General features: G+C 41.9%; 5 protein-coding genes across 5 annotated transcripts in view; 3 read left to right on the plus strand and 2 right to left on the minus strand.

Annotated features, from left to right (window-relative positions):
* The first annotated feature begins 295 nt into the window (after positions 1 to 295).
* Positions 296 to 2,335, plus strand: LOC108061014 (serine protease easter). Its single transcript, XM_017146982.3, has 4 exons — positions 296 to 455; positions 550 to 725; positions 1,360 to 1,507; positions 1,568 to 2,335. The coding sequence occupies exons 1-4, from the start codon at positions 392 to 394 to the stop codon at positions 2,263 to 2,265; spliced, it is 1,086 nt and encodes a 361-aa protein (XP_017002471.1). The 5' UTR covers positions 296 to 391; the 3' UTR covers positions 2,266 to 2,335.
* A 2,624-nt stretch (positions 2,336 to 4,959) lies between these two features.
* On the plus strand, positions 4,960 to 7,065 carry Hexim (Hexamethylene bisacetamide inducible). The gene is made up of 3 exons (XM_017147072.3): positions 4,960 to 5,102; positions 5,268 to 5,828; positions 6,385 to 7,065. The coding sequence occupies exons 1-3, from the start codon at positions 5,081 to 5,083 to the stop codon at positions 6,846 to 6,848; spliced, it is 1,047 nt and encodes a 348-aa protein (XP_017002561.2). The 5' UTR covers positions 4,960 to 5,080; the 3' UTR covers positions 6,849 to 7,065.
* An 83-nt stretch (positions 7,066 to 7,148) lies between these two features.
* Positions 7,149 to 9,528, minus strand: Rad17 (Rad17 checkpoint clamp loader component). Its single transcript, XM_017147071.3, has 4 exons — positions 9,480 to 9,528; positions 8,746 to 9,422; positions 8,222 to 8,685; positions 7,149 to 7,704 (listed from the first exon to the last, which is right to left on the minus strand). The coding sequence occupies exons 1-4, from the start codon at positions 9,492 to 9,494 to the stop codon at positions 7,253 to 7,255; spliced, it is 1,608 nt and encodes a 535-aa protein (XP_017002560.3). The 5' UTR covers positions 9,495 to 9,528; the 3' UTR covers positions 7,149 to 7,252.
* Positions 9,529 to 11,477: 1,949 nt separating this feature from the next.
* Positions 11,478 to 12,971, plus strand: BigH1 (Histone H1 variant BigH1). Its single transcript, XM_017147000.3, has 2 exons — positions 11,478 to 12,295; positions 12,509 to 12,971. The coding sequence occupies exons 1-2, from the start codon at positions 11,606 to 11,608 to the stop codon at positions 12,887 to 12,889; spliced, it is 1,071 nt and encodes a 356-aa protein (XP_017002489.2). The 5' UTR covers positions 11,478 to 11,605; the 3' UTR covers positions 12,890 to 12,971.
* A 403-nt stretch (positions 12,972 to 13,374) lies between these two features.
* Positions 13,375 to 25,588, minus strand: part of Meltrin (meltrin) — a 37,914-nt gene continuing 25,700 nt past the window's right edge. The window contains exons 2-8 of the mRNA XM_017147036.3: positions 23,478 to 23,581; positions 22,246 to 22,440; positions 21,873 to 22,024; positions 19,552 to 19,894; positions 17,860 to 19,219; positions 17,672 to 17,801; positions 13,375 to 16,011 (exon numbers count right to left, since the gene is read on the minus strand). Of these exons, the coding sequence (XP_017002525.2) occupies positions 14,232 to 16,011; positions 17,672 to 17,801; positions 17,860 to 19,219; positions 19,552 to 19,894; positions 21,873 to 22,024; positions 22,246 to 22,440; positions 23,478 to 23,581 (4,064 nt within the window). The 3' untranslated portion in view covers positions 13,375 to 14,231. The remainder of the gene's footprint in view (positions 16,012 to 17,671; positions 17,802 to 17,859; positions 19,220 to 19,551; positions 19,895 to 21,872; positions 22,025 to 22,245; positions 22,441 to 23,477; positions 23,582 to 25,588) is intronic.

Consider the following 25,588-nt stretch of genomic DNA (forward strand, 5'->3'; position numbering starts at 1 on the left):
ACACTTAAACGGACAGACGGACGGACGGACATGACTCGGCTAGTGATCCAGATCAAGAATATATATTAAATAGGCCCGAAACGCTATAATACTATTTTCACTAACATTTCCAAATTACTTGAAGTATAAAATCCTAAAAATTATAATAAATTCGTATACCGTATTGCAGGGGGTTAAAAAGCTCTACAAAGCACCCGGTTCGGTTGCACAACTACGATTATGTTATCTGAACCCGGCCCGAAAGCGTCTCTCTGGTAATTCACAGGCCCAAGCACAGGCACTTAACTTCGCAGGCCGAACTTAGTGTTAGTCTCAGTCGCAATCGCAGTCTCATTCGTTCCGCTTAGCTGTATACTTTATTCTGTATCGTATCTGATCGATCCGGTCCGGCATGGGAAGTTTTCCAGCTCTACTTGTTGTTGTCGGCGCGCTGGCATTGGGATTGGGCGCGAATGGTGAGTGTGTACGGAATACGGCATACGGCATACGGCATAGTCGTAAAATCGTAAACAAGTCTGTGAACTTAGCAGTGAACTTATTCTCCTCCAGCTCAACTCCCCATCAACTGTGTTTCGAAAATCCCCACTGGCCGTGTCACCGGTCACTGCATTTCGATCCGGGACTGTGACTACTTTATGCGGATCCTGGTTTCTGGGAATCCGTCCCAGAGCGATCGCACTCTTCTCCGCGAGAATCAGTGCGGGGAGCGGGGCAACGGCGTCCAGGTGGGTGAATCACCAAAAAAGATACCCGATTAAACTCGAACTTCCACAACTCGATCCATTAAGCGCAACGAAAAAAAGCCCGTTCTGGTTTTCACTTTCACTCAGCTTGATTTTTTCGGTTTTCTAAAAACGATCGAGAGAAAAAAGAAGCCCTGGGGTTCTTATCATTTCCTACAGATAAGAGTTTGTTAATGAAATCAAAAAGATTTTATTAGGGAAACAAGATAGTGAAATTTCTATTCACATTTCTGATTTAGAAAGCAGGATAACTTGGTCCATGGCTTTATTATAACAGTTTTTAGGTTTTTCAAGTTTTTTCCAGTTTGGTTCTTTAAACAATGGATTTAATTATAAAGGCTTTTCCCTTATTCCTAATCTTAATTTAATTTCTATTTATAAATCTTTTTTAATTTATTATTATCGCAATTGCTATCACAATAAATTAAAAATTATACAAATTATTTAGTATTTAAGTAAATAAATTTTTGTATTTTTTTATATAATACTTAATTTTAAGATAATACTAATGTAAGCTTGTTCATCATTCAACTACATTTATATTTGGTTTCATGAGAACTCCAAATTTGTTTATAATCTTAGTCTTAGTCCTCATTGAACCCCTGTTATTTTGTAGGTTTGCTGCCCCAGCACCGCCGGTTTGGGAGCCCTAACCCACCCACTTTTGCCCGCGGATTGCGGGACGGTTCGTTGGCAGCGCTCGAATGACACGGATACGAAGATCAGGGAGTTTCCCTGGCTGGCTCTTATCGAATACACCCGAGGTAAGTGGGTTTTTTTTGTTGCTAAAATGCAGACCAGTAATTTAGACTTTCTCCCGCCAGGCAATCATGAGAAGATCCACGCCTGCGGTGGAGTGCTTATCAGCGATCGCTATGTGCTAACCGCTGCTCACTGTGTGGCTCAGGCGGCGGTGGGCAATCTGCAGATCACAGCGGTTCGTCTGGGGGAATGGGACACGAGCACGAATCCCGACTGCCAGTTCCATCAGGACACTCAGGTGGCGGACTGTGCTCCTCCGTACCAGGACATAGGCGTCGAGGAGCTGCTGCCGCATCCGCTTTACAATCGAACCGACAGAACGCAGATCAACGACATTGCCCTCGTCCGTTTGGCCAATCCTGCCAAGCTCAATGACTTTGTGGTTCCCATTTGCCTGCCCAACAAGCAGTTGCGGGCCGATGAACTGGAGGGCCTGGTCACCGAGGTGGCTGGCTGGCAGGCCAGATCCTCGCCCAGGATGCGAAAGAGCTATGTGACCATCAGCTCCATCGAGGAGTGCCAGAGGAAGTACGCCGGCCAGCAGTTGCGGATCCAGGCCTCCCAGCTCTGCGGGCTGACCAATTCCAAGGAGTGCCACGGAAACGCCGGCGGACCACTGATGCTGTTCAAGAACGAGGGCTATCTGCTGGGCGGCCTGGTGTCCTTCGGTCCCGTGCCCTGTCCCAATCCCGACTGGCCGGATGTCTACACCCGAGTGGCCTCCTACATCGATTGGATCCACGACAGTCTGAGGGCGTAGAACGAAAACCAATGCGGTTACAACTAATGTCAGTAAATGTTTGGTGCCAAATAAAATTTTTAAAATAAAATTAGCATAGGAATTTAATCAAACTGATGGATCAGTAATCATGATTCCCAGTAAAAAAAATTACACAGGAACACAAAATTAAACTTTGTGAAATTTCCACGAACCTTTTCAAGTTTTCCATGATATGTGGGTGCTTCTGAGTAAAAGTCCCATACAAAATTATTTTCCATCACCTACAGGCTCCGCGGTACAGCTAAGAATACAAAAAACCGATGTTTACCGACATTTTGAATTACGTGGCTTATATAATTGGACTAACCTTTATTATTTTCGGTAGGACATACTCTTAATACATCACGGCATTCCTAAAAAATAGTCCCCATTTTAAACCATTGCCCATGTCTTTGGAATTCGACGCCAAAGGTGAAAATCCCAAAATTGTAGAAATTTTTCTGATGGAAAAACAATTCTGAGAATTAAATCTTGAATGGAACTAATTTTAACTATTCATTGTATCTATTGTTCATTGTATGCTTTAATTTCGGTTTAAAGCGTTTTCATGAGGACATTTTATTGGATTTCTTATACTAATAAAACCGTTTTTTCTATTTCTTTATCTACTCCTAAATGTTGTCAAATTTTAAAAAAGTCAAGGCATCCTACAGAATGGGAGTAAACATTTACATTTCTCTGTGTATGTTAAGTGAACGTATTTAGTTTCTTACACTCATAGAAATTTTTACCTAAATACTAGAAAAGTCGCCCTAAAACCGCGGTCGCCCTAAAGCTACGAAAAATTTTCTTATTATACGGGTGGCTAGCCCTAAATATACGAAAAATCGCCATGGAAAATATTTTTTAGGGTTAGTTTTTCCAAAAAGGCCAATTTGCCCTGTTTTTTAGGGCGAAATTGTATGACGCAATAAATGAATACATACATGTAAAACATGTTATGTACATGTGTGTGTAGTTGACAAGTCAAGACAAGTGAGTAAGAATGGGTAGCCCAGCGGTCTAAGCACTCGCACTTTCAGCTTTGCTGTTTGAAAATACAGGTCGTGGGTTCGATTCCTGTGTGAGTCAACACTTTTTTTTTTATTACAGTTTTTATTACTAATTAAGTTTTTTCGTCCGCGTGTTAAATTTAAAGTAGTCTTAAAAACCTAAATACATATGGAAATTCTGAGTTTAAAGACTAATTTATGTTAAGCATGCGAGGAAACGGCCCAAAGTATCCCAGTCACCAGCAAAAAATACAATTTTTTGTTTGTATAACTTAGACCGCAAAAAAATAAGATGTGTACAGGGTTTGTATGTTGCATAGCTCGATAGGACTGTGGTGCAGCGCTAGACCGTTAGACTCCAACTCGAGAGGCCGTGGGTTCGAACCCTCGTAGAGACACCCTAATGTTTTTCTCAAGTAAGTTGTTTTTTCTCCTTATATACATCTCCTTAATTCGATTACAAAGATGATTTTTCAGTTATAACCGGCGGTTATACAAGTCTGCTGCCTCCTGCCCCCAACAGCATCGTCCGGTATAGCCGACAATTCAAGAAACAAATTATCTGAAACGATGTTCGTGTCTGTGTGTGTGTGTGTATGTGTTGAGTCCTGTTCCCAGGAAATATCAACCAACACACACACACACACACCCCCCCCCCCCCATCATCGAAAAATTAATTAATTTTTTTTTTGCTTTTTTTTGGTATTATTTTTATGGCGATTCGCCCTAGATTTGTCGCCTAGTCGCCATTGACCCCCGTTTTAGGGCGATTTTCCCTGTTTTTAGGGCGATTTTACCGGAAAATTTCTATGAGTGTAGTTCTAGAGGTTGCCATGACTTATTCAAAATTTGACAACATTTAGGAGTAGATAATGAAATCAAAAAATCGGTTTTATTAGTATAAGAAATCCAATAAAATGTCCTTATGAAAACGCTTTAAACCGAAATTAAAGCATACAATGAACAATAGATACAATGAATAGTTAAAATTAGTTCCATTCAAGATTTAACTCTCAGAATTGTTTTTCCATCAGAAAAATCTCTACAATTTTTGGATTTTCACCTTTGGCGTCGAATTCCAACGACATGGGCAATGGTTCACAATGGGGACTATTTTTTAGGAATGCCGTGATGTATTGAGAGTAGATTTCAGCGAAAATAATTAAGGAAAGTCCAATTATATCGGCCACATAAATCGAAATGTCGGCAAACATCGGATTTTTGTATTCTTAGCTATACCGCGGAACCTGTAGGTGATGGGACATAAGTTTGTATGGGACTTTTACTCAGGAGCACCTAATAATCATGGAAAACTAGAAATGGTTCGTGGAAATTTTTTGCTGTGTACCTGTGTTATTTCTAAAATCCATAATCACATATTCAACTGAATTCATGGTTTCCATTAATAATTCTGGAATTCTTATCAATATTCGTTAAGTTGGTAGTCTTTGAATTTAATTCTTTAATCGCTTTTCAAATTGATTAAAACTAATTTTTTTTGGATTTTTGAAAATTTACTGATGTTTTAAAAAGCTAATGGAATATTTTTAGGGTTTTAGTATTAGTTTATTAAAGATTGAAATTGGTTTTTTGAATTTACCGCCCACTATTTTTAATAGGGCAGCAAATCGGGATTTTGGGATCGCTCGAAACGGAGAACTTTGGTTTGATTAAGGTTGCAGGACCTGGCCACACTCCAAACGCAGAATAAAAAAAACAGAATAAATTTCGCAAGCTTACCAATTCGCACGGCAGTCTGATCTTTCGCTTAAAGTGTTTATTAATAAAAGACATCAATTAAAATGGCAGAAGCTGTGAAAAAAGGTAAAAATCGGCACTCGGGGAGTGCTGGAAGGGGCAAGCGACCAATGGCGACTGTCTTATTGGATTGTTTTTTTTCCACTTAGGCCTGTGCGTTTCACAGAGTTGCATTCCCAGTTTTTTGGCGGTTTCAATTTGAATTTGGTTCTCTATTCGATTCATTTGCAGAAAGTGGCGGTGTCCAGCAGCGTCCTTTGGATGGCGGCGGAGGAGGAGGTGGTGGCAGCGGGGGAGGCGGAGGCGGAGCAGGAATGCCCAAACGGAAGCATCGCCGGGGCAAAAAGTCCAAGATGCTGCCCAAGAAGACCAAGAATCATTACCCACAGTGGAAACTCGATATGCCAGCTGGTGCGGGAGCCACGCTCGAGGGGAATACCCGCCAGAATAGTCGCACCAAGCTGGTCCGCTCGCGATCCCTGCTCGTGCCGTACAACACCAACCGCTTCCTGATGGAGGAGCACATGTCCGAGCTGCACAAGGACGACTCCGACGACAATTGCTTCAACTCGCAGACCGAGGACCAGGTGCTCTTCCTCTCCAAGGAGTTCTCCAATGTCTACGAGCGGGCGCGACTCGAGCGGCTGGAGACGATGAGCAAGCAGGAGCTCATCCAGGAGTGCCTGCAGATCGAGGATCGCTACTCTAAGGCCCAGAACGTGTCCAAGGAGTTTGGCGCCAAGCTACGGGCGCAGGAGGAGAAGATGCGCCAGCTGAATAGGGAGAATCAATGTGAGTAGGCAGGCTTAGGGTATTTTTATTCTATATGAGTTATTATTCTATTCATGGTCTCAAAACGATTTCTAATTTTTATGACACTATCACACCATTTAAAAATGATTTTAAAAAAATCCATTTAACAGAAACATTTATAATTTTAAATTACAAGAATTATGTATAGAACATTTTACTGTTTTTTATAAAGATTAATAATGCTGATTTGCAAAAAACCGCAAATGAAATATTTTTTTTTAAGCTTGAACCATATTTTGCACTGGAACCATTATGGGTGTTATTTTTATCTGAAAGCTTGGCAAAAATAATAATTTTTGGGTATTTTTATTTATTTTTTGACCCACGTAATTTAAAATTATAAATGAATTTATCAAAAAATAGCATCGTCATATCTTCGCTTCTGTCAAATGGATTTTTTTTTTAACTTTTTTAAAAACTTTTTAAATGGTGTAATAGTGTCATAAAAATTATATATCGTTTTGAGACCATGAAGAAAATCTCGATACGTTTCACAAAGAATCACTCATATACTAAAGAGTATCTGCTCTTCTAGTTCTACGCTCCCACTTCCTGCGCTCGTGCTCTACGACAGCGGGTCCGGCGGCAGCTGCAGCGGCCGCTGCCTCCCCGCCCTCTGCGGTGGCCCCGACGCCCAGCTCCGCCTGCGAGCTGCAGGCCAGACAACAGCCGCCTCAGCAGCCACAGCCAACGCCCATGGACTCCTCCAGCGAGGACAGCGAGAGCGACAGCAGCAGCACCACGTCGAGCACCACTTCCAGCACATCCTCTTCGAGCAGCGATGGCCACGAGATGGGCGTGGCCGGGCTGAACATCGCCAATGGTCATGCCGAGCAGCGGCACGAGCGGAGCCACACTCGCTCCAGATCCCGATCGCCCATCCACCTCAACGGCCATGCCAACGAGGAGGAGCGCCAGCGCCTGCTGGACGGCAACCAAATGGACGAGGACGACAACTCCAGCGATGTTCCCAAGCCAGGCGATGCAGTGGTCAAATAGGATAGTGTGCCTCACTTCGCCCTGTGTAAATAGAAGACTCAGTTGTGGTGGACAGAAACCTTGTTTAGTTTTTAAGTCATCTGTGGGCGTCATTTGAATCATCAGTTCATCATTCGAAAGCAAAATCATTAGCATTACTATTATTAACTGCAAGCAATGCCTCCCAATTGTATTTTTGTTGGTCTGCATGGTGTACAATACTTTAAAATGTTGCCACGACGCGTTGATTTTAATGGAATTTTGTATAATGAAAACTCGATTTGTAGGTAAATAAAAAGTTAAATCGTGAATTCGAATAAATGGTGTTTGTATTACGATTCTGAATTTGTCCTGGGGACGTATACATATTTAAGTTTCAACAGATAAATTATCTTTTTAAAATCTATTCACAAATTAGTCTAAAATTAAATAGAGTCCATGCTTTGGTTTGGTTTGTCCTCCGAAATCTTTCCAGCTATGCACTTCACCAAAGAACTATATTCGGTGGCGTAAAGCGTCCTGGAAATGCCCGCGTAACCCACACCAACCAGTCTCTGTTCAGCCACAGTCGCCTGTGGCTGTATATTAATTCGCTTGGGTCCTCTAACTGGCATCCAACCGCTGACAGGGGAGCTATTGGCCAGCATAACGCCCCTGATGGCGATGTTGAGACCCATCACGGACAAGGCGTCATCACGATACTCATTGAGCATGGTATCTGACAGACCCAAGTCATTTATGGCGAGAACAACTTCGTCGATCTCCTTAAAATGTGGCAGATAATTGGCATGTATAAAGTTCACGAAATTCCTTGGCTCTGTATTAAACGCTTCGGTTAATTCCTCGGGGCTATGCAGCATGCTTTTGTCCTCATTAACTGAATAAAATAAGAGGTTAGAGGTGTTAGAAGAGATATTTCTATTAGAGCCCTGCGTGAATCATTCAATTTTTGATTTATCATAGTGTGGCCATGAAATATCTGCTTTGTTTAATTAAATTCTATGTGAAATAAATTGAATGTTTTTTTAATTCATTTCGAATTGAATGAATAAATCACAAATTTTTAAGAATTTTTTGAATTTGCCAGATTTTTTTTGTGTTTTCTTTTGAGAACAAAAAGTGGAAAATTTTTAACAAATCAACTTTAACTGCTTAGTAAATAAAATTTTAGACAGATTTAATTACAAAATTATGGCCCTTTCTTCTTCAAAAGAAATTGTCGTTTGAATTATTTCGGAATTCATGCCATTCATTCATTCAATTCTATTAAACACAAAAATCAAATTCATTCAATCCTATTAAACTCAAAATTCTAATTAATTCATATAAAACAAAAAATTCAAAATAATTCATTGAATCCACTCATGAAGGGCGCTATTCTCTATGTGACTTACACTTGGGATTCAGCACCCTTCCCAAAGCGTGCATCAAGGTAATGGATTCATCTCTACCAATTGACTTAAGAGTGCTCTGCATCTTCTTTTTGCGTCCTTTGGTGGCTGCTACACTGACATTCAACTGTTTGGTGGGCATGCTGGGAACTCCTTTCAAGGAACTGAGATGCAGATTGATCAATGCATTTCTTATGTCGCCCTGGGCGCCTACAACTATTGAGTCAACAACAGTGGACGAGGGCAACTTGTAAGTTGCTTTATTTTGCGGCTGCTGCATTACGGAGCAGAAGGCTTTCATGGACTTTTGCATAATTGTCGATGCAATAGAATTGAAGCTGATGTGCTCAATGCGATATTTGGCTTTCAGTTGATCGGGAAAAAGGCGGTAGCTAATGTTTAAGCCCCGGGATTTGGCATCGGCCACGATGAATACCAGCGGGGACTTTCCATAGGTTGAGTATTCCCTAAAAAGATATATGCTTGTAAAGGAAACTATTCTGAAATATTTCTTCTTTGATATCTACCCTAGTAACTCCTCAAAGTTCGCCTCCTTATCGCTGAGCAGAACGTTGGGAAAGTCCTCGACTAGAAGCAATCGCTTGTTGTGCGAGTCCAGCAGGGATTTGTAACGCGAGGCGCGCAGCAGGAAGCTCTTGAAGGCCTCCAGATGGGAGCCCACATAGGCGGCACCACTTGGCTGATCGCCCAGAGCGTTGACCACCTCGCAATCCACCGGATTGATCCACTCCTGCAGCTGGTAGCCAAACTCCTGGGCCAGGCAACGCAACGTGGCGGTTTTCCCAGCTCCAGTTGGTCCGGTGAGCAGGCAAATTTGCGCGGGGAACTTCTTTCGCACCGCTTCACAGTGACGCAGCCAATCGCGAAGTTCTCCGACCTTCTTGGGATGCACGGCCAAATCTTCGCTGTTGGCCGGCGCAAAGCTATCCATCCAGTTCTCCTTGACCTGCGGCGGTGGCCCAGTGATGTCCGCATCCTGGTCATCATCAATGGCTGTGAGATCCACGGACTCCACCGCGGGAATCTTTGTGGGCGTCGAAATACCCGACTTCCCGCTTTGAGATCTCGAAACTCTGGCGGTCACATTGCTGGCACTTCTTGTGCGCTTGGCTGGCGTCGCTTCCAAAGGAGCCGGACTGGCGGTCAAGTTCATCTCGCTGAAGGCGCATCTCACCCAGGTTTTCTAAGCCATATTTATATCATTATTCACCCTTAATAACAGAAAATTCAAATTGTTTACCTTCCGTGCGCTCATTTTCACTTTGTCCAAATCTATCGGACATTTATCGATTTCTCTATTTTCAGTGTTACCAGATGGAGGAAGTTATAATATGCCCTAAAACAATCGATTTGTCTTAACTATGAGCGCTACATTTAAAAAACCCTAAGTCATTAAACATTTTTTTGGGTTTAAATACTAATATTTTTGGTTTTATTATATTTTGATTAAAAAGCTAGAAATAAATGTAAATAAAGTGAACAAATAGCGTAGATTTAATTTCGTGGTAGTTTTATAAGCTTCATTTGAATTAGTCTTTCATTTCATTGGTTTTCTTATTTACAGTTTAAAAGCTCACTTTTAAAATTTCCTTTCATTTATTCTTTACTGAGGTTTGCTTTATCATTATTTAAATACAGTGGACGCTCGGTAAGGCGAAGCAGTGTATTAAACAAATATGGGACTGTAGATTGTTGCTTCCCAAAAATTTAAATAAATCAAAAGACAAATCAAATATTAATTGTATATGGGCACTTCCAAAATGTCGCTCGGGACATTTGCACACCTTTAAAGTTGAAAAAAAAATTGTAAAACAATGGATTTTAATTTTAATTATGGGCTTTTCTTTTCACTTTTCCCAAGCTCTATTTTTGGTAAAAATCTTGATTTTGTACCACTTTTAGTTTTTAAGATATCGGTAAAAAACTGACGTATTCGCTCGGGACAAAAATATAAGTGGATTTCGGGGAAGTTCATACAACACCAGAAATTAGCAAATTCTGATGGAATATTTGAATGCGATTTTTTTAGAATGTTGTTCAAACATGTCGCTGTGAAATGCTTTTGGTTTTACTCAAAAATTCTTTGCCGTTTTTTTTTTATGCAGTTTCAACCACATTCGCTCGGGACATGTCGCTCGGGACATTTTTTCCGACTGTTTTGTAAAGCGGATTTCTTTACCTCTATCTCTCAATTGCTGGATGTTTTGCTTTTAACTTAATAGTTTAGCATGTGAATGAAGCATTCAGTACAGAAAAATGTCACATATTAGCATTCCTATAGGATAAATTTACAACAGAAGACAGGTCCAAAAAATAACAAAACAAGAGAGAACGCTATAGTCGGGTTGTTGTCCCGACTATCTAATACCCGTCACTCAGCTAAAGGGAGTGCGAACGTTGTGTCGGGTTGACTAATAATCGTAACTCAGCTAAAGGGAGTGCGAGGGAGATAGATATATAATTTTTGATTGCGTATGACTTTTTAATGAATGGTCCGATTTGAAAAATGTCTTCTACATTTCGATAGGTATAAATATACACAACAAAATTGAATTTATACTTCTCGGAAATCTTTAAAGATGTGGGCGCAGGACCCATTTTAAAATCGGTAGTTGGCGATTGTGGGCGTTAGAGGGGGCGTGGCACTCGGCTAAAATAAACTTGCGCTGCGTAGGAAGCCAAAGAATATGTGTGGGAAATCTCAACCTTCTAGCTTTTGTAGTTTCTGAGATCTCAGCGTTCATACAGACGGACAGACGGACAGACGGACATGGCTAGATCGACTCGGCTTGTGACCCTGATCAAGAATATATATACTTTATGGGGTCGGAAACGCTTCCTTCTAGCTGTTACATACTTTTGCACGAATCTAGTATACCCTTTTACTCTACGAGTAACGGGTATAAAAATTGCCAAAAACTGATTTTTGCGTATATTGGTCGGGTTTGTCATAAAAATAATCAAACTATATTCCAAATTTGTAGTTAAGCTCAGTATCCAACTAATTAGAAACTAATATCGGTGCAAAATCATGTGGAAATATGTTTTATTCAAGTTTCAAGGTTTTTGGCTTGGTGGACTTTTTTTTGGAAGTGCCCATATTTATATTTTTTTTATTTTTATTTTCAATAAAAAAGACTTTTACTTTTATTCTCTCGTTAAAGTACTACCTGTACTTCTGCGCCTTAACAGCAATCTGATTTAACTTTTTGTACCGTTATTTTCTTTTTCAACCTTTCAGCTTCATCAATGTCACGCGGTCTTCGGTCATTGTTCTGTTAAATTTTTGTTAGCCGGTCGTAAAAATTGTTACGTTTAATTTGTTATTTGTTAAATTTAAATTAAAAATTTCGATCACATACTGCCATGAAACTTAAGACGGTGGATTATAATGATAGCTCCGACGATGAGGGCGAGGAGGAGATGCAGAATGATAATCCTGCATCCGAAGAATCCGATTTGGGCGAAGAAGAGGAGCAGTTGGAGGAGGATGAGGGGGACATGGAAGACGGTGAGGAGCAGCCGGATGGAGAAGACCAAGAGTCCGAATCTGAAAGGGATCGCCATCCTTATCCTACTCCCCCGCCCGATGATGGGTCAAAAATGGCGGCACTCAAGCCGATGGTCGCAAAACCAAAGGCATCGCTCATTTCCCTGGCACTCATGGCCATCGAAAAGCTGGCGAGTCGATCGGGATCGTCGGTTAAGGCCATCATGTCCTATCTTAAGGAAAATGGTCACGAGTGGCCGGATCCTAAGAAAACCGAGCGTCTTATGTTCCGGGCTCTAAAAGTTGCCGAGGGCAAAGAGGAGGTGATCATGGTAAAACGATCCTTCAAACTCTCCAATAAGCTGAAGAGCTCCTCCAAGGCTGTGGAGAAAATGAAGGCCAAAAAGCTGAAGGACAAGGAGAAGGAAAAGGAGAAGAAGGCCAAGGCCGAACAACTTCTGAAGGAGAAGGCCGAAAAGAAAAAGGCCAAGAAGAAGGCAAAGGCGATGGAAAAGAAGGAGGCCAAAGAAAAGCCCAGTAAACCAACCGAGAGGAAAACGAAACAAGTAACTTTTAAAAAAAATCTTTTAAATAAATTAACTGACCTACTTGACAAAAAAAGATAAACATTTTAAAAAATTATTTTATAGTTTATTGAGATAACAAAATATTTATTTTGTAAGGATTTTTAAGGGAACAGTTCCAAAAGATAATTTTTCGAAAATGAGTTGGTTAATGAAAAATTCTTGTAATAATAATAAATTTGTATTTTTCCGCAGGCTGGAAAAAAGAAGAAAGAGGACGGCGCCAAGGATAAACCACCAGCATCTAAGACAGCCGCATCCGCTGCTGTACAGGCGATGCTGGAAACTCCGAGGACCACGACTCCAGGAGCAAAAATTAAGCCTGGCAAATCTAAGGTCAAATCTAATGCCGATGAGGAAGCATCCGAGGCTGGAAAGGCGAAAAAACCGCGCAAGTCCATTGGAACTCTGGCTCAGCCTAAGACTGCCAGGCCAAAAGTCAAGGCGGTCAAGAAACTGGTGGCTGGCAAGGCACTAGTACTTACACCGGATCCTTCCTCGAGCGATATGACGAAGCCCCAGGCTATGTCGACTCCTCAAGAACCCACGAAGGCTAAGCGAACGCGCAAAGCTTAACCACAATTTATTTCGTTTTCTTAAAAATATTTAAATCATTGTTAATAAATTTAAAAATCATTATCTTCAAACGTCAAAGGAATTTGGTAGTTTTCTTGTTTTTTTCACATTATTTTATGAAAATTACTTTTCATAAAGTATTCTGCATCAAGATCTGTGGTGAGAGGTGTCTACGAAGAATTCCAGGTGGAGCTGTCCTGGGCAAAAGGATTTGGATCACCACACCAATTTTTTTTAGGTATTTCTCGACACTCGGACCAAGTCTCATTTGAAAACTGCTCACATTAATGAGAAATCTTTTATTGAAAAGAAATCATTCCATCAGTTGGTAAAATAAACCATACTTATAATATATAACCATATAATCCTGTTGGAATCACTCAGCATTATCTAGTATTAATTGGTAAACAGTGATTGATTGAAACCACTACATTAATTTATTAAAAATATCATCAAAATACTGAAGCCCAACCTCGCAAACACAATTTCTTTTTAAATTTAGTTAAACGTATATTTTAACATAACTTCGGTTCTATACACATTTGATATCGTTCTTACATATGGGGTATAACATAATTCTTTGCTGCATTGAGAGAATTGAAATTGATTTCGCTACTGAAACACGACTTCTCTAATTACTTTTTCAATATCCCCAGCTTTACAACACGTTTTAATTGATTACTTCGAGGCGGCGCATTTGTTGTGACACTTGAACTTCTTTGGTTTTTATTTACAAAAGCATATTGCGTGTAAAGATATACATACATAAATACATGGGATTACCGTAGAGTATAGATACAGATACAAGTACGCGGCTATCGTTAGGGGCTAAAATAAAACTTCACATGCAGCGCTTAAACATTAACCATTGAGATACATACCTAGCACATGAGTTAAGCAACGCCTTACGTCTAACTATTGGGACATCGGTAAAAGGAATGAATATCAAAGATGACGCAGTCATAATCATAGTCAGTGCCAAATAAAATTTGATCGTATCCTAACATAAAACTTAAGTCAATTCCACGCAAGGTGGGTATTTAGCCAGACCAGGAGCATAGCCAGGAATCACAAAATGGCAGAGAGTATAGGTTAATATTTTTCTAATTTATCCATTAGATTGAAAGATAAAAATTAATTGTATTTCTGATTTCTTAAAAATTTCCTAACTTATTCTGTGGTGGATAAATATTTAAGCAAACGAAACTAGCATTAAATCATCATTAAATCATTCAACATTGGTAGGGGTAATTCTCAGTTCTTAAATTTCAAATTCTTTATCCAATAAATATTTTTTCTCGCTATGCCCAAGGTCTAGCTCCTAATTGTAGTTTCTCTTAGTTTACTTGCTCTGCTCGAATCGCTGTGTCAGCGATGCAATGTTGGACTTTGGCGCCGCAGCCTGCACAGTAGGTGGCGTGGGCGCTGCTCCGCCATTGACCCGCTTTCCCAGGACACCGCCAGCACCGCCGCCGCCGCTGAATGATGGCTTTGCCGAGAGCGGCTTGGGTTTCTGGATGGTGGCCGACGCCGCTCCCGCCGTCCCATTAGGCAGTGCTTTCGTTGTTGTGCTCTTCATGAAGGATTTGGGACGATTGGAGGCCGATGCTCCGGTGATGCTGCCGCTGCTGCTCCGCTTGGCCAGTTGGACAACTGGCGCTGGCTGCGTCTGACCGCCGGTTCCCGCCGGCGGCTTGAAGCTGGACATGCTGGGCTGCGCCGGAGATTTGTCCGAAACCGTGGGCTTCACCCGTGCCACGGGCGCATTAACTGGCGGCGGGCGATGATATGTGCTAGCAGATGCCGATGCAGATGCCTTTTCCTCCAGCACACTGCTCGCTGGCTTGGGTGGCGCAGGTCGCTGTGGACTTTTGGGTGGATTTACAGAAGGAACTGCTGCGGCTACGCCTACGGGCTTGCCCGAATATATCGAGTCTCCGTTAATCTTCTCCAGCTCGTTGACAATTTCATTCAGCAATCCCATGTCGCTGCCATTGCTGGCCCTGTTGGCCACCAAATCGCTCCGCTTGAGTGTCTGTGCCGCCGGTGGAATCTCATCGATCACGGAGTATATGTCATCGTTCGAGGCTCGCACTTCGTTCTCCACGAACTCGCAGTCGTCGTAGGTATTCTCCACCGATCGCTGGGCCGTGGCCACTGGCCTCTGGTAGCCCGAGGAGCCAATGGAGTTGGTTTTCTTGACCACCACCGGTGGAGGCCTTGGGGGAGGCGACTTGGGCCTCGAGCTGCCGCTGCTGTTCACTTGACCGCTTTTGGGGCGCGGCAGTCCCGGCGGTGATCGCATGGATCCGAAACTCTGTAGCGGTGTCTTCTTCGTTGGCGACCGCATGGATTGGGCGCGCTTCACCAGATTCTGGGTCTCCTCCTCGCGCGGCGTGGTCTCCGAATCCGAATTGGAGGACTCCTGTGCAGCGGGCACAGGCATGGGAGCGGAAATTTCCAGAGTTCGCAACCGCTCCCGATCAATGTAGGTCTTCTCTTTGAGCGGCGGTTTCTCCTCCTTCTTCAGGAACGAAGCAAATCGACGTATGGTACCATCTCGTTTGATATTAAGCTTAGGATCAGAGTGCAGTGGAACTGGAGGTGCTGGAGCGGATCGAGTGGGCGAGAGATCCTCCGTGCTGCCCTTGAGCGGCACCATGGTTAACGTGCTGGAATCCAACTTGGGTGGTGAGATGATCGGACGAGCCGTGGATCCAGGATTGGGCGGAGGCAAAGCTGGTGCTGGTCTCACATAAGTGGCTTCAGGTTTCGCAGCGGCGGGATGAACCGGTGAACTTCCCGGCGTTGCAACCGGCGGTGGCGGAGCCATCCTCTGCGGTCCATCCTGCTGCACAGTGGGCTGCACAAAGGCCACATTCGGCCCACTGTAGTTGCTCGCCGGCGAGGAGGCATCGTTCAGCGGTCGCAGAGTGAAGCCATCGAATTTGCCAAACAAACCAGTGGTGGGTGTGGAGTCGCTCGGGGATTTCAGGAGCGCCGAATCCATATCATCCGTACTGCTGGGAGTGGATTTCAGTAGTCCATTGCCAGGCGGTGGACCACTGCCATTCTGGTTTGTTCGCGTGGTGATGGGTTTGCTTCCTCCAGAGGATTTCAAGCTGCAAGGATATTCAATTTTACAGATAAGTATAATGCAAGTCGGAGATCAGATATCACAGCGTTTAAAGTGTTGTTGTGTAACATACCAAATTGAAAAACGTGCATTAACCAAACACCAGTGCTGGGATACTAAAACATAGCTTGTAGGAAAGTGAGCGCATACAAATAGCAAGACAAATATAAAGCCAACACCAAAAGTTAAAATAAAACATTTATTTGGGAAACACACAAAGTCAGGTCAACTTAAACTAGAAACAAATCGGATATTAAACCTTTGTTAGTGGTCGTTTAGGATTAAGGGCTCGGGTTATATAACATCAACACAATCGTGCAAACGAACAGTGTGTTAAAATGAACGAAAAAGTTGTCTTCGGTTATCCGAATTAGCGATATATCTCTGCAGATTTTGTATGCTAATTTTTGCCTTTTTTTAAAATTCCTGCAAAATTGCCTATTACTATTTTTGCATGATTGGTCTACACCCAAAAAAAAATCGATATGAAACGTAGGTCAATTTTACGTTATTTAAGATCAATTTTAATTTGATATGAGGCCAGGTAAATTTGACCTGGTCGAAAAGGGTATTTCATATAAAAACGATTTCGGTTTTGCATGATGCTTTTTTTTGTGTGTAGAGCACTCAAAACACAAACCTATTTACGTTCCAAAATGTATATTTCTTTTATGATTCGATTAAATATATATAAACAATTATTGTTTGCTACGAAATATTTACTTTAAAATTGGTTACTTTTAAATTCTGTGATGATATTAATTTCAGCACTATTGATTCACAACCAAATTTGATTTTGTTTTATAAAACAAATATATACAGGTCAATATAGTCTTATTTTCTTTTTTGGTTATTTAATTTTTTTGGAATATTAAATTTTGTTTAAAAGGGGATTTGTATTTCATATGTTTTAGTTTAATTGGATAAATGCAAAATCGAATTAGTTGATAGGCTATTCGATGTATAAATTCGATACAGTATACTAAATTCCTGATAGATCTCTGAAAATAACGAAATCCCAAAGATCTCTGTGATTACTTGGTTTCTTTAGCATTCTGCAAGGATACTAAAACGCCTTCGGCCAAGCGCAAAGTCATGCAATATTTTGTGGCAGTGCAAGCGTATTTCACTGTAGCTGTTAATATGTGCATTAGTTTTTGGCGCACCTCGCGGGGTCGCTCTGTATGAACTGGGCGCCCTCGGTGAGAGCCAGTGGATTTGTGGTGGCATCCAGCCGAGGGGCAGTGATATCCAGTTTGCGTCTCAGTGTGCTGTTGTTGTTGTTAAGGGACTCAGTGTTGTTGTTAGTTGAAGAGGACGAGGACGGGTGAGTGGATGGCTGGAGGAGACTCGATTTCCGAGTTGATCCCTTCCGCCGCACCTCGTAAGTGCTCTGACTTTTCGGCACAGAGGGCGGCTGAATGTGTACCTGATGCACTGCATCCGGATTGGACTTGTGGCGCGGCAGGATGGCGTGTATGTTAGTAATGGTGGCCGGAGCCGTGTTAGTTTCAACAGAAGGTGGAGGTGGAGGTGGTGCAGTGGGTGCGGGGGTCTGTTTATAGGCTAGTTGGGTGGAGATGCTGCTGCTGTCGGGGCTGCTGACCCCTTTGGAGTCGCTGCTGAAGGAGGAGGTCGATACATACATATTGTCCGCCAGTTTGCCGCGGGTAAACAATCCGTTCTTATAGCACTGGAAGAGTATCCAAAAGCCGACCACCACGGGCAGCACCAAGAAGAACAGGACGTACAGGAAACGCTTGAGGCCCACAGAACCTGTAAAAATAAATCATACATTTAATAAGTTTTCCTAAAAAATGAATTTCCCACATACCATTTGGATCCGTGGCCGGTCCACTGTCCGGGGATCCTCCAGAGCCCGCCTTCGAGCACGACTCGCCGCCAAAGCCGACATCGCAGTGGCAGTGACCTCGGCTATTGCAGATGCCATTGCCATTACAGTCGTCCGGACAGGGAGCACCCATGCCCTTCTGCCGAACCGCAGCCACTGGCAGGCATCGCTGATCCACGCACATCATGTCATTCCCGCATTTCGCACCATTGGGCGTTAGGCCGGGATCGGTGTTCTGCAATCCCAGATCCACCAGGGCGGTGCGACAGGCCACAATTTTGCGCTGGTGACTGACGTAGGAATGGGACAAAACAGCTGCCGATTCCATTCCAAACTCGAGTCGTTCGTTTAGGTGGATGCAGTACAGCATTCCGCACTTCACATGCTGCTCCTCGCAGGGCAAAAAGGTCTTGTTGAGGCGATTGTAGCCGCAGTTTCCATACCTCGAGCCCTCCACATTCTTGCTGTAGCAGTGCTCCGAGTTGTCGCCCGTGGGTCCCCACAGAATTCGGCACTGATTCGAGTGCGAGCGGCAGGTGCCGTGGAAACAGTAGGCCTGGCCGTCGTCACAGGGCTCCGTGTCGCGGCGGAAGACGTCGGCGGGACAGTATTCGGACTCCCCGGTGCAGTACTCCGGCAGGTCGCACTCATTCTCAGCCTCCCGGCAGGCACTGCCCGCCATTTTGGGACGACAAGTGGTCAGATCGCAGCATTCGCCGGTGGCACAGGAGGCATTTGCGTGCAGCATGCAGGTCTGGGCATTGCAACAGGCATTCTCACAATGCTCCGGCAGTCCGCAATCGCACTGCTCCCCCGGTTCCACGAAACCATTGCCACAGGTGGGCGATTCGAAGAGCCTTTCCGGCTTGTTCCTCAGGCAGTAGTTCATGCCGCGCGAGAAGGCTATCGTCAGCTGATCGATGCTGCAGCTGCTCCAGTTGACCGGAATAAAGGAGGTACTCGAGGCAGCCATCACGCACTTCTCATCGCGACAATGACAGTCCGGCGTATCGTGCTCCATGCCAAAGTTGTGGCCCATCTCGTGGGCCATTGTGGTGGCCACCATCGCCGTGTTGGGGCTGTGCTGCATGCTCACTCCGCCGGAGTACTCGTACGTGCAGATGGGACCCTTCAGCGCCTTGCCCACAACGCCGCCGGCGAAGGTCTCCTTGGTCAGCAACTGGGCATTGTCGTTGGGGTGCTCCAGCACCAGCTTGTTGCTGCGGTAGTTCAGAAAGTTTCGCAGCGTCACATCGCCGTCGTTCGAGAACTCGATCTCGTTGGCCTCATTCCAGATCACGACGCCCACCAGAGCCACAAATATATTCAGGGGCACATAGAGCTAAAAGTGGGTGGAAAAAATTTATATTAGTATTAAGAGAACATGGATGGGATCAGTTAAAAGTTGCTGGGGTTTTGAAATAACTTTAAGATGTCTAAATAGGTGTGTAAAAGTATGCAACAAAATATTTTAAACACAAAAGTGATATGGTTTCGTTCAGGATTACGACTTTCCTTTATTCACTGCATACTTTTAGACACCTTTCATTTAAAAATGATTTAAAAACACCTTTATAAATAAAATAGGGAAAAATGTAGTGTAAACCAGTATGCATTTTTCCCAATCACGTGTTTAATTTAATTGCAGATCTCAACCCAAACAATTTTACTTACAGCATTGATAATGTTGGCCAGGTTCTTGCAGTGCTGGTGCACCTTCTTGGCACTCTCCTGGTAACTCTTGTACACCTTGTTGTCCACGACGATGACCAGCTCCACGTAGCTGGAGTATTTGTTGGCATTATAGGGGCCCCGGATCAATTGACTGCTATCGTCCGCTTGACGCCTCTTCCGGAGCAGGGTTCTCTGGAATTCCCCGCCATCGAGGCGGAGTGGCAGTGCAGGAATCTCCCCTCCAAGTTCATTATCCTGGCCAGCCCTTTCGTGGTCGTGACTGTGGTCGTCCCTGTGGCTATCGTAGCCACAGGTGGCGTTCGTTGGATGCATGTCTGCCTGCCTGCGTAGAACAAATCAAAGGTAATTTGATATTTCCGAGGCCAACAAAAGAAATTAATAACGGAAGTGATGGTGGCGCATGAACATAATGAATGAGTAGGTCGGTTATGGTTACGAATTTCGTTCTGGTTAGGGGATTCGGGCAAATATACCCGAAAGAGCAAATATTTGTGGCCCACAAATAGGTAAACATTTGGCCAGCAAACACCTCTTTCCGTCCGGCCCCTGATATCACTAGTTTACAGCCGAAATGCTCCCCAGCAATTGATGGCAAATTCTGTTAGTTTTGGACCCCTAGATCACGAAAATAGCACTCATTTTTTTTTCGATGGCACAGTTTTTTTTTAAAGATTTTTTAAAGTTCGAAATGTTGAATTTCTGACTTTTTTCGAATTTTTTCTTATATCTCGCCAGATACCCACTCGATTGGGCCAGTTTTAGTTTTATTTTAAAGTCAATAGATCAGAGCCTAACTTTGCCATACAGATCAATATGATTGGATAAGTAATGGCAGCACAGAAGCTCGACAAAGATGAAAAATGTGTTTTTTGGTCGACTGTAAGTCGGCTGTATATATCGTAAAAACTCGAAATAAATCCGTTGAAAAATCATAATGGGTACAAACTTAAAGTTTACATCCTACCGAATAAAACAAGCAGGATATGGCCCACATCCATGGAAAATTGGATTTATGGTGGATTTTTAAAGTTCGGATTTTTCCACTTTTTTCGGTTGACAGAGTCCAAATTTAAGATTTATCATAGGCGGCGACATGTAAACCAAAATGAGTGGTGACGGCAGGCGGGTCAAAAAATAGCTAAAATTAAAAGCTAAAAAATTATAACAAAAATTTAATTTCTGAACATTCCTTTAAAAATATAAAATTGCTTCCGTTATGACTGTGAGTGTTTTTAATTAAGTACTATCCATTTGGATAGTTCATTCTTATGAAAAAAGTAACCTTAATTTCAAAAATTAAATTCACTTTAATAATTTTCTAGCTTTTAAATATCTGATTTAGCTATTAAGTGACCCGGCTGCCAACACCAATTATTTTTGTTTACATGTCGCCGCCTATGATAAATATTAAATTTGGACTCTGTCAACCGAAAAAAGTGGAAAAATCCGAACTTTAAAAATCCACCATAAATCCAATTTTCCATGGATATGGGCCATATCCTGCTTGTTTTATTCGGTAGGATGTAAACTTTAAGTTTGTACCCATTATGATTTTTCAACGGATTTATTTCGAGTTTTTACGATATATACAGCGGACTTACAGTCGACCAAAAAACACATTTTTCATCTTTGTCGAGCTTCTGTGCTGCCATTACTTATCCAATCATATTGATCTGTATGGCAAAGTTAGGCTCTGATCTATTGACTTTAAAATAAAACTAAAACTGGCCCAATCGAGTGGATATCTGGCGAGATATAAGAAGAAATTCGAAAAAAGTCAGAAATTTAACATTTCGAACTTTAAAAAATCTTTAAAAAAAAACTGTGCCATCGAAAAAAAAATTAGTGCTATTTTCGTGATCTAGGGGTCCAAAACTAACAGAATTTGCCATCATTTGCTGGGGAGCACACCAAGAATATTATTTTGTAAACTAGTGTATTCAAAAAATATTCGTTCCCAACTGCCCTAACATTTATGACAAGTAAGTAAATATTATTTCGCTTGGGTCGAAATAGGGCCAAAGACTCCCGATTAGATAAGCGCCGTTTAAAAGCAGAACCATTCCTTCATCGGTATCGTAAATCAAGGAAGAGGCTCCATAAACTTCGATTAAGTGGTTATCATGAGCCGAAACATTATTAATTGGGAATGATTTACTTTTACTTTATTTAATTTTGCAAATTTTATTTACTTGTTTAGTTATTTAATAAATCAGAACAAAATTACTTTAACTATTTAAAACCCTGTGCTATCATCTCATTCTGAAAATCTAATTTATGGGAAATAATTTCCAACTCACCTGAGCAGATAATGATCATCCTGGAGTCTCCCTGTGCTATCGACATGGGGATGAATGAAGTACGTTTGGCTGCCATCGAAAACGATGCCATCCAGAGCACCATCACAGGTGGAGACGGCTACCACAGAGTCTGGTTGACCACGAATGTGTCCCTGAGATGGGTTAACCAAATTAAATGAGAAATTACTAAAAAGTTTACAAGAACTAAAAATTGTCAGAAAACAGCTTATCCAAATTTTAGAAATTTATAATAGAAAAAATGTTTAATTAAGAATATTCTTAAAAAAACCTATTGGTCTTAGATAATTGGAAATAAATTTCTTGAAAAATAGTAAGTTTTGTATATAACAAAGAGGGGAATTTTCCCACTTACCTGATAGTGGCATAAATCAACCTCAGTCTTGGTGAAGTTGCGAACCACATGGCCAGGAGTGGCTCCTCCGCTGGCATTTTGGTATCGCAGGAAGTGGGACTCGGGCAGCAGGCGATCGTTTCGCTGCAGGTCGATGGTAATTCGCTTGCCCTCGTGGGTGTAGCTCAGGCTGATGTGAGGCGTGTGAAGGCCGTCCTGCAAATCGGGAGAATAGCAGGGAGATAACGTTAACAAGATTAAGCCATTTGGGTCTGGTTGGCCGGGTCGGTCATCCCCATTTATTTCATTTTTGCATGCAAATTGTGGGCGTGACAAAGTGCCGAGGTGCGAATGTGTAATGTCCTGCCCGTCACAGGGGTTAAATGAGCTTACATCCCTCTATCCTTAACTCATACACATTTTTGGGGTGGCTGCTTGTTGAAACTAATTAAAACGGGTTGGGCTTTTTGTCAGCGCACCCAGTAAGCTCCAAACATTTTTGCCCTAGAGGCATGTAATGAATTTCGCGCAAATTTTTACGTTACTGCTGGACTTTATTTTCAGGTTAATTTTGATTACCTTCCCCGCCGCCTGTTAAAATGGTGGTAAATCTGATGAATTTTAAATGTGCTGCTCACTAAACAATTTAACGAAAATATTTACACAAAAAATATTCGAAAGTTAAAGAAGTAAGAACGTGACTGTTAGTCCAAAAAAGTTTAGATTTTTTTACCCGTTACTCGTAGAGTAAAAGGGAATATGAACGGTGATATCTCGAAAACTATAAAAGCTAGAACGATGGTATTAACCATGCAGACTCTTTGGGTTCCTACGCAGGGCAAGTTTGTTTCATCAGAGTGCCACGCCCACTCGAACGCTCACAATCGCCCTAAATAATTTTAAAGGGTGTCTGGCGGCAACATCTTTTTCCGAAAAGATACAAATGCAGTTTTACTGTGTTTTTTAATACCTAACGAAATGTAGAAAACGTTTTTCAAATCGGACCATTTATTAAAAACTTATAAGCCAATAATGGAATTCAAGCAGTAAAAGCAGTCGCTTTGGTCCATGCATATCTCCATAAGTTTACAATTTACAACAAAAGTTTTACATGAACACAAAATGCATTTTAACCTTGAATTGAACACAAAATGTTGGCCTAAACATTTTGTTCTAAAAAAAACGACAACAAAAGGCTGAAGCATAATTTGGCACAATTACCCCAGGATTTATCTTCGTCCTTGGCTACTTACAGTGGCATCCAATGTGGTTTGCAGGCTGCGCTTAGTGCGACCATGTTCCACCTGCGGTCGTATCACAGTGTGAGTTGAGAACTCGTCGAGGACGGCGGTGTGTGCTGCAATAGAGGACGGGGAAAACATTCATTAGGGTGATGTAAATGCTGTTAATTACAAACTACTTGGGCCGCACCTAGAGACCGACCGCCCCTCCCCGTCAAGGTGAACAAAGCCTTTTCTGCGGCGGAGTGCGGTGTATCTAATAGGCTTAAAGTCAACGCCGCCAGGCATCCAAAACACTGACAACTTGAGCCCGAAATTAAGGCGAAGCGAATGCCTTGCTCTGATAATCATTTAACATGTTGCCGGGCATGTTGAGATACCCTGATAAGACGCAGAGCATCAGTCATCTTGCTCTTGGGCCACCATTTTCAGGCCAGGGGCAGTGCTAAAATTAGCAAGTTCATAAATAATATTATATAGATACGGGCCAGACTTTTGGACAAGCACAGAACACGTCTAATTAATGCGAATCCGCCAGACAGCGCAGATGTCTGACAACCCTGGCATGTATCTCACAGATACAGATACAGATGCGCTTAGCACTTGCATGCAGGGCGAAACACAGACTCGGTCAGGATGATAGTTCTGTAAAAGGCCTATATGAAAACCATTATAAATTTGTCCTTTTTTTAATACTTAAAAGATGTTTCTGCAAATTTTTTTTAAAGCACCGGGATTAAATGCGCTTGGTAAATTTCTGGTATTTTTATTAATACCACAAAATATCAAATTGATCATCGTTTCATATCAGATTTTTTTGGGTGTAAATATTTTAAATATTAAATATTTTGTATCCAAATAATTTGTACATTCTCTCTAAAAAGTGTCATTACTTTAAATAATATTCTTTTTTTAAGATTTTTGAAAATGAAATTAACATTCATAGAATTTTTAAGTCGAAAAAAGTTTTAAATTCGAGGTGCTACAATCTTAACCACAATGGTGTATATTTGCACAAGTGGAAAAGTGGACACGCAGACCCCAGAAGCGAAATCATTCGAGTCCTGAGGCCAACACGAAAAAACAATAAACCGAGCAGACCAAGTTACCCCAGTTCTTGCTCCCCCAAAACAACTCTTCAATTTTTCACTTGCAGCGAAGTCACTTCTCCCTTTTGTTCATGCTGAAAAGTCAACTTCCAGCGCCAAATGTCACACGCGTCAGGGCTTTTTGTTTTACACGACGCAACGCGTCACAAAATGCTGAAAGTACCCACAGAAAAAACAACGGGATTTTGTTGTATTTATTTTTACCACGCTCGACGTTTAACGCAAAATCATGAAGAGCCTGCCAAGTTATTCAGAGTGTGGTATATATAAAAATATGTTTTTTACTCTTTAGTTATGCTCTGCTTTCTTGTAAGAAAAATGATGCCTTTTTTGCAGATGACTCTTTGGTATATTTTTTGTATTTTTGGCTTGGAGAAATTCCCATGGGGTAAACACAAAAAATGTGACCAACAATACCGTTAAAATGATCTGTAGATTTTTATTAACCAACGACACAGCGAATATTATTGAAAAACGCATTGTAATTTTATAAGTTTATGACTTAATAAACAATATTTAAACAATATACAATTTTAAAATCTAAAATCCAAAAATATTTTGGTGTTAACCCATTTATTATGTGCCTAACAAATCAAGATTATAAATAACCAATGATAAGGGACCTTGTTTGGGGAAAGCAAAAAGGGGAGAAAGCTTCTGAAAAAGTCCAAAACTTATAGCCATAAAGGGCCACTTTTCTATATATACGTGGGTGATTGATGGATAACACGTTGTAGAATATATAAAAGCTATTCTCTATAGCGTTTAATTATCATTTCAAATTTGGCATTCATTAAGTAGGTACAGCAAAATTGTATAAACAATTCGTGATTTTTGCACATTTAAGTCGTATGTATGTTTTTGTTTATTTAGATGATTTTCATGCAAATCGGAATACCAAATTAAATTCCTTGAAAGGCTAAATGTGTGGAATTGAATTTCTGGGGGTGTGACCGACCGAAGGGGGCTGCGACTACTTAATGGGTGAGACATCATAAAACAGAACTAATGACT

This window comes from Drosophila takahashii, chromosome 3R (assembly GCF_030179915.1).
Source record: "Drosophila takahashii strain IR98-3 E-12201 chromosome 3R, DtakHiC1v2, whole genome shotgun sequence".
In the NCBI taxonomy this organism is placed as follows: domain Eukaryota; kingdom Metazoa; phylum Arthropoda; class Insecta; order Diptera; family Drosophilidae; genus Drosophila; species Drosophila takahashii.